Raw genomic sequence first — 18,448 nt, 5'->3', positions numbered from 1 at the left:
AGCGTTGCAACGGTTTCCGTTTCCTGTAGCAATCTGTAAAGCGAGCATGGCGGATGACGAGTTTGAAAAGTTAGTTTTTAGTTAAACCATCAATGTTGACGCAGATAAGATTTATTTTTGTTGTAGTAACATAAAATTCAGTGAACTTTGTATTTCAGGTGTACAATAACGTGTCTAATGTAAAGTAATTAACTGTCAGAACCTTTTTTGGGGACTGTTTTAGGTACATCTTCGAAGTAGAACTTTCCACAAGCTCATTTTAGAATCTTGGTGGAACCGTGTTATATGCGTTTCAACGTGCTACGGTTTGGGTCATGTGTATGTTTGCTAGTGTTCTTCTCAGCTAAAAGATAGTACGAGGCAGAAAGCTTTGATGATAGATGTCTTTGTTTGTTGTCTGTCATCTTTTCACACCCGTGCAATCATAAGCACGGATATCTTCCTATTATTCTAGGTCTAGCTTAAAATATAGTCGTTAGACCCCGGGCCGGGTAAAAGAAGGCCATCAATTTCGGCACACCCTTTTTGGCAACTTTTGGCCCGGGGACATTGTAATCAATGTTGTATTTATATCATTGTAAATATTTGTGTATGGCATTTGATTCATTAATTCATTTTTTTTTTTTTTTGATTTACATGTGAAATGGAATTGGTTATATATCTCAATAAATATCATTCCAAATCAAAAACACGGGTCCTTTGTCTAGTGAGTATTTGCTTTATTACAAATGAATACTATCGGGGTTGTACAACAAGTTGTAGAATCAACCCAGATTCAAAACATACAATACAACAATACAATACAATACAATTTACAATTACAATTACCAATACGACAAGGAAAATTAACAATTCCGATGGAATTCTATTTACCTCTAACACACTCTTCTTAAAACACGTCCGAATTGACTGAATGATCATCAAAAAGAGAGCGAGTTAAACGCAAAACAAAAAGCTATCTCATTTAAAAGTAAAGCTAGCCATCTGATCACAAAAGAAAAATCACACAATACGAAAAATAATTCTAGGAACATAAGCTATAAAAATTAGTATCATTGGACTCGCCAAAATGTAATTTCATAACATTCTCCGCCCCTAGATGCGACACAGTATCAACATGATCTTAGCATCGATTGCCAACAAAAAGAAATTACATATGAAAAGAGAATTAGATCTACATGCTCATAATTATCACAACTGACACTACCAAAGAAGTCAATCTACTTAGTTTAGTTTTACACCGCTACTCAAAACTAATACAATGTGTAATCAAATAAATGCCTCGGTCGGCGTCGAGTCCTTCCTAACCTTCCCGTAGGCAACACAGGTTCTGGAACACCAGGATCACCAGCCAAGTCTGAGTGAACAGACCTGTTGTCAGGTTCATCTGTGTACTCTAGAATAGACTGATGGGTGGTTTGTCCTAAATGAGGAGTTTGTCGACCGTCCGCGTCAGCACAAGGAACAAATAATTTCAATCGACATTCGTTGACTACTCCTCGGCCGTCTATTTTATAGGTGCCATTATTAAATGACTTGCGAATAAAAAAAGGACCCTCGAACTTTGGCAGAAGCTTAGGGTTAACTCCTTTTTTCTTTCGCTTGCGTTGTACCAAAACCAACTCGCCGGGTTTAAATAAGGGTTCCTCGTCAGAGTCAGGCCATCTCATGAGTAAACTCTGTTGGGACCTCAACAGATCATGAGCTGACTCTAGACGCTCCTTTAGTCTTTGGGCATACTCTAGCCTTGTGTTCAGCTCACATGAATACGTACCACCAATCAACTGATCTGGCAGGCGACATTCCCGTCCAAACATGAGAAAGTTGCTAGTTTCCTCAGTTTTTGAATGCGGAGTAGCTCGCAGAGCTCGCATAATTTGAGGTAGCAAACAATCCCAGTTATTCTGTTCTTGTCCGGAACTGAGGAGCATGGATCGAAGTGAGTCACCAAGAGTTCGATTACCCCGTTCCACCACTCCATTAGACTGAGGGTGGTACGGTGTAGTACGTGTTTTAGTTATTCGCCAAAAACGACATAGTTCGGTCATAAGTTCACCTTCAAACTGCGAACCACGATCGCTATGAAGTTCTTCAGGGAGACCAAAATAACAAAAAACTCGACTATCTAAAGCTTCGGCAACAACGGGTGCGGTTGCATCCGAAAGAGGCAACGCATCTTGCCACCGAGTAAAGTGATCGGTAAGAACTAAGACCCACTTATTTCCTCTCAAGGTTTCTGGCAACGGTCCCACTAAATCAATAGCAACTTTTTGCCATGGTCGACCAACCCAGAGTGGCCCAGCCCTGGAAGAGGGAAGAAGGCCCCCGGACTTAGCACGTTGACAAATTTCACAAGTACGTAACAGCCTACGTACATCAGCGGTCATGCCCGGCCAATACCAGGTTAGCCTCAACCTTTTTAAGGTCTTTGTCCGACCGGAATGAGAAAGGGTATGGGTGGACCATATTAAATCCTTTCGCAATGTCTTAGGACAGACAATGACCTCTTTAGTTCTTTGGCCATTGAGAATTCGAACAACCAGGACACCATCGTCTCGAATTCTCATTAATGACATCATTGAATTGAGTTTTCGTAGTTCCCAACTTCCCAAATTGACGATAGATGCATCAATAGCTACCTGGTCATCAACAGCCTTATATACCGTTGAAACTTCTCCTTGTTCCTTCTGAGCGCCACTCAGTACAAGGTTGGTTTCGGTAGAATCAGGCGTTGGTAGCGGTAGAGATACTTGTTCTTCCCCGCTGTCTTGCAGATTGTCTCCATTAACTGGACACACAAGAGAACCATCTCTGGCTTTTTCCTGCAAGACACTATGGCACTCATTAGAGGGATTATCATAGTGACTAACAAAGTCAGAAGCACCATACAGTTGCTCGCCAATAATATCGGTGACAACCGTATCTTCCTGGGCTCTCATGTCTGAGAGTTCTTTACGAATATCAGGTAAACTAGGGCCCCCACCAGTGCGATCCATTCTGTCACACTGTGAACAGTCGCGGCATGGGCGGCGTGACAGGCCATCTGCATTACTGTGGACTCCGCCGGGCCTATGCTCTATACCAAAATTGAATTCACTTAGAATTTCTAGCCATCTAGCCACTTGTGCTGAAGGAGTTGTCTTCCGGCACAGCCAGAGCAGAGAAGCATGATCGGTGCGAATTCTAAATCTTCGACCGTATAGATAAGGTCTGAAATGGATTACCGCCTTCACAATAGCTAGGAGCTCACGACGTGTGACACAGTAATTGCGTTCTGCCGATGAAAGAGCTTTGCTGTAATACGATATCACTTTTTCCTCACCCTTTTGAATTTGGGATAACACTGCGCCCACACCATTTAGAGAGGCATCCGTGTCTAAGATATACTCCAACTGAGGATTAGGATAAGACAGGACAGGTGCGGTCATCAAAGATTGTCGAAGAAAATCAAACGCTTTTTGGCATTCCTCTGACCACTGGAAACGTGTATTTTTCCCAGTTAATTTAGTTAAAGGGCGGGCTTTACATGCAAAGTTGTCGACAAAACGACGATAGTACCCCACGAACCCGAGGAACGATTGCAGCTCTGTCAAGTTCTCTGGAACTGGCCACTCCTGCACAGCGGCCATCTTATCCGGGTCGGTAGACACTCCTGCATCACTAACCACATGACCCAAATATTTCACTTTTTGTTGAAAAATGTGACATTTCGATGGTTTGAGCTTTAACCCGGCCGCGCGAAGACGTGATAGGACCTCTTCTAGATGCAAACATTGTTGCTCAAAGGTTTTACCAATGACAATGATATCGTCTAGATAGAGTAACACTGACTTCCAATGAAGACCGTGGAGAACCCGCTCCATCATACGTTGGAAAGTGGCCGGGGCGGCGGTCAAACCAAATGGTAAGACTTTCCATCGCCATAACCCTCCCCGAGTACAAAAAGCAGATTTGTTCTTCGCGTCTTCATCTAAAGGAACCTGCCAATATCCACTCATTAAATCAAGAGTAGAAAAATATTGACTATCAGCTAAAGCTTCTAAACTTTCGTCGATTCTGGGAAGTGGGTAAGCATCATGTACCGTGACGGCATTAAGTCGTCGATAATCGATACAAAATCTCCAGCTTCCGTCTTTCTTTTTAACCAGCACCACTGGAGAACTCCACGCCCCCTGTGCTGGTTCAATAAGATCTTGCTCGATCAACTTCTTAACCTGCTTATCGACCTCCACCTCTTTCTCCGCCCCTAGACGACGAGGTGCCTGTTTAATGGGTCTAGTTCCCGGTTCGATAGGAATCGAATGTTGAACCAGAGTTGTGCACCCCATATCGTGATCTCCGGCAGAGAAAACATCTCCAAACCGGTCTAGTAGGCCGGCAATCACTTTCTGTTGTGATGTCAGTGTACAAATGCTACTGGCTTCTCTGTATAAATTTTCCAAGTGTTCTGGTACAGGTTTATCAGATAGCAATTCCCCTTGCTTTGAATTCTGACCTGTGTCACACTCGACTGGCGTTTCGACAAGCTGGTCACTTTCCACACTAAAACATTGACCAATAATTGACCCAGACGGAATGAATACCGTCTTATTTTGTGGATTCAAACATCTGACCACAAACCTATCTCCCTTGGTGCATGCTACAACACAAGAAGCCAAAGCTAAACCTCTGGAAACTGTCGCTCTACTCATTTCTACCATTCCAACAGAAGAATTGATAACTCTTGATAATTGGCAATCCAACAGTTTTTCAGATTGCGGAGGAACATCTACGTCAGACACTACCTGCACAGAGCTAGTGTAGTCCACTCCATGGCGGTCAGAACATCGTAGAGTTTTACCATTCATTACTAATGTGAAATTACTACAGAAAAGTTGACAATTATTACCTAGCAGAAAAGGCATACCTAAAATGGCGTCAGGTTCAATGTTGGCTACTACCCAAGACACATTGATCATTTCTGATCTAAGTCTACTATCCAACTCTACCTGACCCTCAATTGGCAACCCTGACCCATCTGCCAAGGTTCCAGTATTGCAATGAAAAGGCTTCATACTCTTCTTAGTAACCTGAGGAAGTTTATTAAATATTCTTTTGGAGAGAATGTTGAGGGTACATCCGCTATCCAATAGATAGCGAACTGCTATACGCCCAACTCTTCCAGGCAAATATAACGCAGGTGTGCATGATGCCATGTTCACGGAAAAGTTTTCCGATATTGTGCAAGCAGTGGTTTGGTTCGAAGTAGTCGTAACTGAAGAACCGTACGTTGACGCAGGTAACCTGTTGGTGAGTAGGTGATCAGGCACCTCAACTGGCTCTTTTACCACGTCTCGGCTATCAATGTTAACTACTGTTTCCTCCCCACAACTGTTTATGCGGAAATATGATTCCGGTCTACCACCAGCCTCCGCAGTGTTCTGTGCAGACCTACTTAGTTTTCCGAATTGCTAGAATTTTTAGATTTAGCACTGGTTAATTGTGGACACTCTCGCTTAAAATGCGATGTACTGCCACACTGGTAACAGGCCCGACTATTCTTTTCTGCATTAACACGATTTGAAGAAGAATTAGGCCTCAACAAATTGTCAGTCTGACGTCGGTTACCTTGCTCGTAGAGAGCAAGACGACGTGACTGTTCCTCAATTTGCTTAGTCTGTGCATCCAACTTCTGTGAGAATGAAGCTAACAGTGTTTCAAATTTGTCGGGTTTCGGGCAACCGGCTTTGAATCTTGAAGTTTCGTCAGGTGTGGAGTCCACTACAGCCACTCTAGCACTTCGCTCCAGTCGTGGAGCAGGTTTAGGAGGTACTTGTGCAAGCATTACATAGCGCTCTGCAGCTTTAACAGCTCCATCCAATGTATTGACTTTGGCTAGGGATATATATTGCCTTAATGCTGGGTCGTCTAGCGCTCGATCAAACGCTTCCACAGCAAGAGTACTTTCCACCTCTGAACCAAGACCCCCATAACTAAGACGAGCCAGTCTTCCTACCCGGTTTCCCAAGTTCATATAGCTTTCACCAGGCTCACGTCGGATTTGATGAAGTTTCTCACGTGCTTCCTCTGGTAAAAGACCAAACATGTATAACAACCGTCGAAACACCTCTTTAACACTATCAGCTCTGCCGGCTTCTTTTGCTCCTTTATCGAGAGCACCCCTCAGCTGTGCTAAAGCCACCCTTTCCTCCCAACCACTCAATGCGCATACATCATTATACTGTTGTATAAACAGATGTACATCTCCTGTACCATCAAAGCGAGGGGTTTTCAATGTTGATTTGACTACATTTGAAGTTGACCTTTCCTCTATAGCGTGGGTGAACTCGTTGACCAAAGTCCGCAACATATCTTCGGTATTACTATTAATTTGAGCTGAGGTTGAAGAATGCAACGGCTTTGGAGCCGACTCAGCAGCACTGGGTTTGTGTAACACAGGCAGCCCTGTACTTGCGTAGGCGTCGGAAACACAAGGAGTCGTTTCAAACTTATTTACAGTTTGGTTAGGCCTACTCAATCTCTTCCCTAAAGAATCAGGATATTGATTTATCCTCACTAATTTTGACCTAGCAGTGGGCACCGGAGAAATGTTTAGGCCTATCTGTGGCTCTGAGCTGGGAAAGCACCTATTATAGGCATCATCTATCACAGTCTCAGCAGATAACGTTTCTCTGGGGGTGACAGAAGGATAAGATGACCCAACTACTACGGTAGATCTAGGCCTAGGTGTAGGAGGAATAGTTCTCTGTGGAATAAATGAAGGTATAGTAGGTAAACCTACAGTGGTAGATTGGAAAGTGTCTTCCCTACTGTCATAAAATATGTCCTCTCCATCAATATACCCAGCCTCAACAGAGTCATCATGGTTTGACATAATTGCAATTAGCTACTGCTAACACAGACTGACAAATTCACTAGACAAATAAACTCAAAGTTAAGAATCTTAAATCCCAACTCTAAATTTAAATGATCCCGGACAAGCCCCCAATGAAATGGAATTGGTTATATATCTCAATAAATATCATTCCAAATCAAAAACACGGGTCCTTTGTCTAGTGAGTATTTGCTTTATTACAAATGAATACTATCGGGGTTGTACAACAAGTTGTAGAATCAACCCAGATTCAAAACATACAATACAACAATACAATACAATACAATTTACAATTACAATTACCAATACGACAAGGAAAATTAACAATTCCGATGGAATTCTATTTACCTCTAACACACTCTTCTTAAAACACGTCCGAATTGACTGAATGATCATCAAAAAGAGAGCGAGTTAAACGCAAAACAAAAAGCTATCTCATTTAAAAGTAAAGCTAGCCATCTGATCACAAAAGAAAAATCACACAATACGAAAAATAATTCTAGGAACATAAGCTATAAAAATTAGTATCATTGGACTCGCCAAAATGTAATTTCATAACACATGGCAGTATTAGAAATAGATATTATATGATGTAGATATGAAATATCGAAGGAATATTGTTGCAATACTCTTTAGATACAAATACAAGCCGAAAGCAAAATTAAAAACACTGATAGAAAAAAAAAGGAAGAAAGAGAGGGAAGGGAGAAAGGGAAGGAGGGAAGATTTGCTGGTATACTGTTTAAAATAAAGAGTTCCCACGTATTTTGCCTCCTGCGTGAGGCTTTCAGTGAGAAAAACCCGATCCGATCCGAATTTGATGGCGTTCTAAAAAAAATGCTTGCACTTGGACACGCAAAAAAGAGTGCCCTTTAATCATATGTATAGTGTAACTATTTTGGCGATCACTGTACATTGGTAGCCAAAATAGTTAGGACGCCCAATTCGAAATTCTAATTCTGGCTGGATGTCATATTTTTGTTTTATAACATCAGTTTCTCATCCCAATGTAGTAAAATAATATATCAATGGAATCCTCAGACTCTGAGGAAGCTACTTAACCTCATTATAAGTGACTAATCCCATTTGAAAAAGTCTTTAGGCTGCAATAATGTATATTAATCCATTTTGTATAATAGGCATAAAGTCCTATCACTGGATCTTAGTACATCAATTAGAGTGCTTTCCTGGCTAACAATGGACTTCAAGTAATTTGTAGACTTCACTTAAAGCATAGGCTAGAGTTTACAATTGTTGCATCAATTTTACACTTTTGTCTGCAGTTTGTGCATAAATTGAAAGTTATCAGAGTGAAAAAATTAGTATTTCTTGCAATGGCAACGCTACGAAATAATAAGTTTTCCGTTATGGTTTCTACCAGAGTTTTCAGCTCTATGGTTCTTCACTGATGCAGTTTTGTCCCAATTTTTGATGATGTTAAAAAATGTAGACTTTGGAATATCTAACTTTGTTGAAGTTTTTTGAACAGACAAGTTATTTTGAGTGTAGAAAACCACAACGGAAAACTTATTATCTTGTAGTGTTGCCATTGCGAGAAACACTAATTTTATCGTTCTGATAGCTTTCAATGTATGTAAATACACAAACTGCAGACAAAGGTGTAGAATTTATGCAACAATTGTAAACTTTATGCTCTGAGTGAAGTTCAAAAATTATTTGAAGTCCATTGTTAGCCAGGAAAGCACTCTAAATGATGTACTTAGAGATGTATATTACATGCACCAGGGAAAGACAATAAATAGATTACTTGGCCTGCTTAAAACTTACTGTTTAAATTTTGACCACCTAGAAATACAATGAGCAACAAACTTGGCCTTCAAACATACATGTACATGTGTACACAGAATATTGATTGTTATAGCTTGACACTTGTCTTTTAAAATCTAATTTTAAGAGCACCTCTTTCAGTTAAAAATTAAGTTTAAATAATATATTACATGCACCAGGTAAAGTCAGCAATAATAGATTACCTGGCCTGCTTAAAACTTACTATGTTTAAATTATGACCACCTAGAAATGCAATGAGCAACAAACTTGGCCTGCAAACACAAACTACTCCATTCAGTTCAGTCACTTAGTGCAATAAAACGCTTCCTATCCAGATGTTGACCAACAAACTCATTCACTATATAATTATAATCTACTTTCTCAAGTAGATAATGATGAGCACGCATGAGAAGAAGATTGTTCATTCTTGATTGTGACATTGTACTCCTCATAGCTGCTAAGATAGACAGGATTGAGGTAATAAATTAAATACAATTTATTATAAATTATTTATATATAAAATAAAAATAGTTGTTTATTGAATTCATGTTATGATCGTTCTGTTGTTTTGTTCATGACAATGACATTGTTCAATAATCATCTATCCAATATCCGTAGACTCGTGCAAAGAATAAAGCTAAAAAGAAAGTAAAGTGAATTGAGAAAAAATAAAAATTGAATTTTCAACAAATAAATAAAAAATCTCACTATACTATCAAGTTTGATATAGAGACCCGTCCGCACGCTCACATGATACTTAATTGTAGCTTTATTGAAAAAGTTTGTAATAGGTTGAGTAAATTGTGTCGATTTTGAAGGAACTTTAGTTTTTTTTACTGCTAACAGGATTCTTGCTAGTGGCCATTTTGTTTGCTGACTGACAGTGAATGGCCATACCATCCTATGTTCAAGAGGAAATCGTTGGAATTCTCGTGCTTCGCGAGGATCCCATGGAGACATGGACACAGTAAAGTCGGTGATAAAATGGAAAAGTTTCAAAATCTAATATTTATGAGTTTTGGTGCCACATAATTACGGCCACCATGTACACTATGCCGATTTTGCAATTTCCGAGATTTTGACGAAAGAAAAGTGCTCTGGGTAGTTCCGGAGTCTCTTAATAGGACAATACAGTACTGAGAAACTAATGTTATAAAATGAAAATATGACATTCAGTCAAAATTAGAATTTGGAATTAGGCGTCCCAACAATTTTGGCCATCACTGTAGTCACACAAGTTAGGGAAGTTTGGGATGCAAAGCTTTGGTTATAAAATGTTTGGTTTGTGGATAGTGCCAGGGGTGCCCCGCATGTTGCCTGTCTGATTTCATGGTTGTGAATAAAATCGTTGAATTAGTAATGAATGATCAATATATATTATTAAAGAGACTAATGTCGTGTTGGAGTATTGCGTATATTTACTTGATACTGAGAAAGAGACCGCCAAATTTCAGGCTGTCTCGATTATTGACTTGTGACATTTGTAATATAAAACTTTAACCCTTTCGCTGCCAACCATGTACAAATTCGGGTATCTGCCAAGTGCCAGCCATTTTACCGAAAATTGCCGATATTGCTTCGTGATATGTAAACAGTATTTTTTCCAATATCAATCTCTATCCAGAACATTTTTGTTACATATTTTTTTTGCCAACATTTTAACCAACATTGCTACGCAAAAATTCAATGGATCTATAATTTGTGCGATGATAAAGCTATGTGAAGCTACGATCGATGCGAAGCTAAAACGATCTTCCATGATGTTCCTTACTCTTACAAAATTATTACTTTCATCACTATCAGAGACAGTGTTGCTGCTTTAATTATCTGTATAACTACAAAAATGTGAATCTGAATTGACTATAATGTCATCAACATAACTAATTACCTGTTTTCTGACATGCGCGCGGTAATTAATGAACTCACACAAAAACATGTTCGTTTTTAAATTAGAAATTCTCAAACAAAAGTTTAAAGTTGCTTCGTTAGCTTAGGCTAATTTTATAGACAAAACTTCAGACAACACTGTCAAGTTCATAAAAGTCTTAAAGACCGTGGGTTATGTTGTCAATGAATAATAAAATTAGGTAACTACGCAATTGCTGGGAAAGTCGCAATAATGCGTCTACGGCAGTGGTCCCACGAAAACGCATTTATGCGTCTACGGCAGTGAAAGTGTGAATATCAAAATGTAAAATTCGTAGTGCAAGTTACAACTACAATAGCAACACTTACTTGTTCCTTGCTTCATATTCAAAAACTTTATGGGATGATGCGACTTGAGTCTTGTCTACAGATGCGTTAATTTATTCGAAACAAAAGCCGAGCCTCTTCTACATCCCACTTCACATCTCATACCAAATATCTTATAACATTGGGCTGCTTATAAAATTCTTTACAGAAAAATATATTAATAAAAAATATAAAATTATTCTTTACATAGCATGAAAAGTGGTTTGAAAATCTTTCAAGTCATTGCCTGTTCGTATGAATATGTAGATCACGTGTTAAAATCATAAATATCACATCTCTAAATATTCACATATGAAAATATCCTTATACAATTACATACATAAAATGTTTCTCTTCAAATTCATAGTTAGAACATGCAACTTCGTTTGAAGTTACTTCGCTCTATTAGATTGGATAAGTAAGTTCTTCAACATATTACTTGGCATGAAAAGTTTATCTAATGTTGTGTGATGTGTGCTAGGCTTGTCCACAAAAGTAGACTTCTCTTGTCTATTTGACTACAAAGCTACTTGTCGGTATCTGGTTGCAGCAATTCGGAGGGAGACCCATTTGATGGAGATGATGATGATGGCTTGGATGCTGTTCCTGATGACGTAAGGAATACTTTGCATTTTTACTCATACTTTCAAATCTTGTCTTTCGTCAAGAATGATAATATTGTTGAGAGTCACATTCGGGCTCATTCGAGAAATGAGTGAGAACAATATGGGTTATACTCGGCATATAAACCAGTCAAGTTGCATCCTAAAGCCACTTGTTGGAATTGTATTGCAGGGTGCGGCCATGGACATACTTCCAGTGCAGGAAGGGCAGAGGGTTGACCCATCTAAAAGGGTGACTACACCCTATATGACAAAATATGAGCGAGCGAGAATTCTTGGCACACGCGCAGTACAGATATCGTAAGCAACTATAAACAGTTGTACCTTGGCAGCTGATTATACTGTATTCGAGACTGTTGTTTGTTGTCTGATTTGTTGAACAGCCAAAAGCATCTTTTCATAAAAAATAATTGTAGTATAGACAACCTTCATTTGTTCTGACTAATACAGACTGGGGCATGCCCGGACATTACAAAAAGTCTGGACATGGAAAATTCATTACTGTACATTAAACAGCCTATATTGTCTCGCGCCCGTACTTTCGACAGACATGGCCGCATCGGACCATAGTCTATACCCCGAGTTAAACATTGTCCAGACAGTAACAAATCTGGGAAGTAAAGTCCCAAGTAGTGTGGTTCAACTGTAATTTCAATCCTTTAAATCTCTGGATCCAAAAAAGTACTTAAGGTCTAAGCAACATTAAATTACATAAGTACTTTTATCATGTATTTCAGTACATCAGAGATTTGGCTTTCGAATGAGCCTATATTCAATACACAAAGAATAATAGAACTATGAAAAATAGGGTGTCAAAAGTATGTCCTGCCATAAAAAAACACGTGGTTGTGGTTCCCACAATGTGATGTCATAATTATCATTTAGCCTTAAATCGTCGATCCCTTTCGCTGCCATTGAGGCTGCGCTCTTTTGTGACAATCGCTGCTCTTAAACCCAGAGAGCGCTAGTAATAAACTAGCGTTATATATAATCAAAAATGCCCGGGGATCGTGCTAACGCCCTACCAATACAACCACATGTTCTGGGTTAAGAGATTTCGAGTGATTGTTAGTTTACTTTTTTCATCCTTTCATTCATTTTAAACATTTATAGTAATTGTCATCACATCGTTTTATATGATGGCATTGTTTGTCCCATACAGAAATGATTAATAACTAATTGAATATCAAAAAGAGAAAAATATAAAAATTACAATACTGATATTATGCTATGTTCAAATAAATTACAGTATATGGAAAATAGAAGACAGGTGTATTGGACAGTTGAATTAATCACTTTGTGTATGATACTAGCTTATAGGCAGATTAAGTTGTTTACAGTAGGCTTCTCTATTTTGAACAATCCCGGAGTGCAGTGAGTCAACCCCAACGATTGATTTGTTTCAATTGACTTCTACAACAAAATAAAACAAAAACAGAAATGGACTACTAACAACATACCTGGTTGTTAACCACCCATGGTGGTAAAGGTAATGAAATCATATCGATTAAATTGTGACCTGCAGTGGCGTGGCCCTAGGACTATATGTAAATTGTACTCTTGCGAGATCACGCAATACTTAAAATTAATTAGCCTCAGTCATGCCCCTGAACATCACAATTTAAAGAGAGGGCTAGTGCATAATATCATCGGGAAAATATAGTATGGGGCTTAGTATCTGACTTATTTATCATAAAAATAATCTGTACATGGAGAGCTAATGACACTGATTCCTTTGTCATCTTCATTGGTTCTCTGAAGTTGTCCTACCTTCGCATACCATTAGCGTCATTATCGTAGTTGATAAATATAAGCGGTAAGCGATACAATAAGCGGTAAGAGCACACAACACCGAATATGAAAATTGTAACGTCACAATTTCCGAGCCTATACCATTGAAGATTTCTGCGGTAGAGTTCTAGGGAAATCCTATAAGCACCAACCAATGTCTGTCTCACCATGTCAAACAATGGCTCAGTTGAAAGCCAAGATATTGAAGAACCTGAATAAGCTGAAACAGTACTTATGCAATTTATGTGCTTTAAAGCGATAAATGCGTAACTAATGGAAATAAATTAAAACGATATTGCTACATTTATCTTTGGGAGAAAGAGAGGCAGGATGGCTTACAAGAATGTAGGTAGAACATGTGGACCATGAGCAAACACAGACTGCTCACATAAAATGCTATTAAAATGGCCCTGAAAAACTTGGAACGCGAAACCACGTCATTTCCTTGTCTTTTGTGTTCATGCAACTCAGTTTGTAGTTTCGAAGTTTGAAATTCTGGTTGATTAGCAGCATTTAAAATTCAGGATCTAATCAAAATTTGATTTGTCTGACTAGAGAGGAGATTTATTACCACAGCGATGTTCCATAGCTTGAAAACTTGATAATAAATGCTTTAGGTGTAGCATAAGATCATTATACAAAACTATTTAAAAGAACTAAAGTCATTATATACTTGCTCGTCGCATGACCTACTAACTAGGTGGGTTGTAATATTTTTAGTAGTTGGAATACAGTACAGTAAACAGTCCGTCTACTGTACGAGATCATGATAAATGTTATCTATACAACCCAATAATACTACAGTATTATTATAATATAATAATACAGTATAATACTAAGATTTAATGTCGTACATTAAATCGTACATCGTGCAATCATTAAATTAACAAGTTATGTTTAGTTTTTACTTATTTGAAGAGCTAAAGTTTTTGAGCTAAAGAGTTTGACACGGTCTTGGAACAGCCTAAGCAATTTGCAGGTATTTAACTGTTCGTATAACATGAAGTCCCAATAACGTAAACGGATGTTTTACGTAGTTATTTATTTATAACTATATCTTTATTTTTGCATGTTATATTTCTACTAATTGATGAAATAAAACACAAACACGCACGTTGCAAGAGAATGTCTACTGTATAATAAATTCTTACTGTACCTCAAGCAGGTACATTGGCAAGAAGCTCTTATGAACTTAGTAGCTGTGCTACCCGGCATTGCCCGGGTAATAGGAAAGTCTTTGGACAGAAAATTGATTTGTATTTAACATATAACAACATTTGCCATTCTAACTTTCTAACTACATATCATGAGAGAAGTGTTTTGTGTAGATAAAATAAATTAAGAGCGAAAATAAAAACAACTGTAAATGTTTTCAAACTTTGTCAAACAACTGTAACTTTCAAACTTCTTATCATGAGGAACCGGTTTTGTGCAGGTCAAATAAATTAAAAATAAAAAAACTAAAGGTTTTCAAACCAAGAAATTTAAAATTACATAACTTTCAGTGACGTGTATCTTTTAATAACGTACAGTGGAACCTCAGTTCTCGAACATAATCCATTCTAGAAGGTTGTTCGAAAACTGAGTAGAATAAATGAATGTTAATTTTAATCCGTTCCAAGGTGAGAAAACAACTGCGGTAAAAAATTTTTTCAACATTTTACACCATAAATTGTACTGTATACTGCATACTATGAATAAAAATGGCTAGATATAGATCGTGTTTAATTTTAATAAAAGCTTTTCTATTTATGATGATGGAAAAAGAAAACAAAAGTAAACATTTCGTATATTTTGCTCATCAAAAACATTAAAGGTTTAGATAGAATAATAAAAATTGCAGAAACAGCAAAAAATACAACAGAAAAAATACAAATACAAAACAGTTACATCAAAGAATCATAGGAAAAAGAAAATATAAACAAGTGTTTGTCATAAACTAGTGCTAGGATAAGTCTATATTGAGTTTTTTTGGCTTTTCATTTCACAAGAGAACATCACGTGACAAGACGATAACCAAACTGTAATGACTAGGTCAGAGAAAAAAACTGATTCCAATCTACGGCGGCTTTTCATTTTTGAGCTTTTAAGAGCTTGTAATCACATTTCCACATATTTGGCACCTACAACACAACAGAGTAAGACATGGTGAATCATTTGATACCAAATAAATGTAATGTGAATTTTGTTGCAAGTCAACCTTTAAATATCAAGATTTTAATAGCTATAGCCGGAATGACAGACAGACTTTGAGATATATATATATATAGATTATAGATTCAATTGCATGTAGAATTTCCTTCTTTTAAATTCGAATGTCACATTACCTCCTCATCGTTGTTTGTTTATAGCATGTGTGCCCCAGTGATGGTTGAGTTGGAGGGTGAGACAGACCCTCTTGCTATTGCTATGAAGGAACTCAAGTAAGTTGACTATATTTATTTAATGCCCACTCATTGTTTGTGTGCTAATTCTTCAATCAGCTTCAAAATATGCCAAGTAAGAACAAGGTACATTTTGCAGCTTTTTAGCTTGTAGATCCAGGTTTTTATTGTCTACTTTCTAACGAAGCAATGTAAATAGTGCCGTACTATGTACGACAACAGTCGTTCTGCCCAGGGTTGGCCGATTTAAATCAAATGATTTAAATCATCCTAAAAAATCATGTTTGATGACTTTTCCCATCTCAAAGGCTGACCCCCAAAACATGGGACTTATAGAGGGTCTACTGTGAATATGAACTGCACAACTTGGTCCAATTTAAAAGGAAAACAACTTTTAATAAATTAAAGTGATGCAAATTTGTTTTGTTATGTTGCTAATATTTTCATGTGGCACACTTCAACAAAATAAAATAATATTATGTTAATAGTTATCAAAAAAGCTGGTAATTGATGTTTCCACAAAAATCCGATTCAAATCAAAAAAATTAATTTAAATCAACAAAATCAGATTTTTAAAAAATCACGATTTTTTTCCAACCTTGATTTTGCCTTGTTCTGAACAGTCTGAAAACCTGGTCTAGGGTTTGTAGCAGTGCAGCTGGAGCCAAGAGAATTATTGACAGGACCTTGACATTGGAAGGGTGCTGATTTGTTCTGAGACTGATACTGAGACTGATCAGTCAGTATCAAAGGATTGTCTTGAGGGTTTCCAAACTAGAGCAGAAATTTTTTTTTTAATAAACTTTCAGTTGTTGCTAGACCCTCCTTGTTTCCTGGCAATGACTTGCAGATTGACCACTTTATGGTCACCTTTCAGTTTGTATACTTGCGTGTAGACTGCTTCCTCATTAAAACTCATCAAATCATTACCTTTTGAAAGCGTACATGTATACCGATTACGATGAACAGAATGTTATCAAACTTATGGTTACAGTAAGTCGAAAGTTTGACCCCAAATTTCTAGGTTAAAATCCATCCTCGACATATACACGACTTGAATTCGTGTGAAATGCAACTTTAAAAAACTATCGCAAATCAAATTTACATATGATAGGGATATATTAGTAAAATACTAGTAATCCTACTCAACATGAGATGAGTCAAACACAAAGTCCCATTTTTCACCATTGAAACTGTCATCGCTAGGATTCTTTTCTGGGATAATGTTTTTTTTTCGAATTTAATGCTCTTTCGTAGTATTTGCCTACAAGTTTACACATCGGTAATCCATTTGACACATTCACTATTGTCCATCTATCCTTTTGTTGTACATGGATCTCTATTCTTGACAGAAATCTGTCTTGCAGCAATGCTACTCTGTTAATACGTATTATTAGAGGTGGCAGTTTTGTTTTTTAGCGAGGCAGGCCAATATGTTGAAGTACTGTTTTTCGTTTTTATCCTATTTTTTTCTACTTTTTCTGGGCTTAATCTGTTATCATTACCAATGGAGCGACTGGCATAACATCGCAGCCAAGCCGCATAGACGAAAGACAACAACTCCCTTTCAGTGCAGCTGATGCATCAGGTGCAGTGCATATTGTGACAAGCTGTTGTTTTGCTCGTTCCGCTCGATCGGGGGACAACTCCGCAAAAACAACAGTTTGTCAAGACAGGCTAATCATAACAACTAAATACACAAAAGTGATTGTAGGTAACTATAGTTACTAAGGTTAACATTGTGTTTGGTTACTGATTTTTAATATGTACAGTGTGTAGATAAACTTTTGATGTTTTTTACCAGGTAGTGTTTATTTACTATGGGTTTCTTCACCCCTCTATACGAAATTTTCGTCTTGCTATGCTAACATTAAAACAAATTAAAACTGTAGGGCGAGGGTCCATTGTATAGTATAAGATATGTGTACTGTACTGTAGATTCATGTTGGTAACTGTAGGGAGAGGGTCCATTGTATAGTATAAGATATGTACTGTACTGTAGATTCATGTTGGTAATTGTAGGGAGAGGGTCCATTGTATAGTATAAGATATGTACTGTACTGTAGATTCATGTTGGTAACTGTAGGGAGAGGGTCCATTGTATAGTATAAGATATGTACTGTACTGTAGATTCATGTTGGTAACTGTAGGGAGAGGAAGATACCAATAACAGTAAGGAGATATCTACCAGATGGTTCGTATGAAGACTGGGGCATAGATGAGCTCATCATCACAGATGCATAAATAGGAACTATCAAGAGTACAATTGTATATACATACGGGGCTCAATGTCTAGCTTAGCCTGTGCTCCAAAAAAGGAAGTTTTGCGATAACCAAGCTTTATACTGTATATTTATTTTTAATCCACACGAATGCTTACCTAATACTGAACACAGAATATTCTTTGTAAATACTTTGTTCGCTGTATATAGTAAAAAGTATATGCTTACTAATGTAATATTTTAAGAAATCGATAGTCAATCTGTGACTATGTTGGTACAAATTAATCAATTGAGGCGTTGTCTTTTCTTGAGGGTTACAGAGTCTGTTCGAGCAGATTAATGTAGGAACACTGGTGGAAGTTTTCATATTTCATGAATCTTTGATTAAAGAATTTGAGATCATCGGCCATGGCAATAAAAGTAGGCTAAGATCGTTGAAGGTGTTGTTCATTGTGCTTTAGCAATCAGAGTGGTTCTGATGTCTATGGTGATTGCTTCTAGCGTACTGATAACAATTTTGAGCTGTTTGTCTGT

At 37.7% G+C, this 18,448-nt stretch overlaps 1 protein-coding gene across 1 annotated transcript; it reads left to right on the top strand.

Annotated features, from left to right (window-relative positions):
- The first annotated feature begins 1 nt into the window (after position 1).
- Positions 2-18,350, top strand: LOC137405377 (DNA-directed RNA polymerases I, II, and III subunit RPABC2-like). Its single transcript, XM_068091610.1, has 5 exons — positions 2-69; positions 11,445-11,508; positions 11,690-11,817; positions 15,660-15,731; positions 17,843-18,350. Exons 1-5 carry the CDS (start codon positions 47-49, stop codon positions 17,934-17,936), a joined length of 381 nt encoding a protein of 126 aa, XP_067947711.1. The 5' UTR covers positions 2-46; the 3' UTR covers positions 17,937-18,350.
- Positions 18,351-18,448: the final 98 nt, after the last annotated feature.

The sequence above is a fragment of the Watersipora subatra genome, chromosome 9, assembly GCF_963576615.1.
Source record: "Watersipora subatra chromosome 9, tzWatSuba1.1, whole genome shotgun sequence".
NCBI classification, from domain to species: Eukaryota; Metazoa; Bryozoa; class Gymnolaemata; order Cheilostomatida; family Watersiporidae; genus Watersipora; species Watersipora subatra.
The sequence above is the reverse complement of the archived record's forward strand: the minus strand, read 5'-3'. Positions and strand labels throughout refer to the sequence as shown.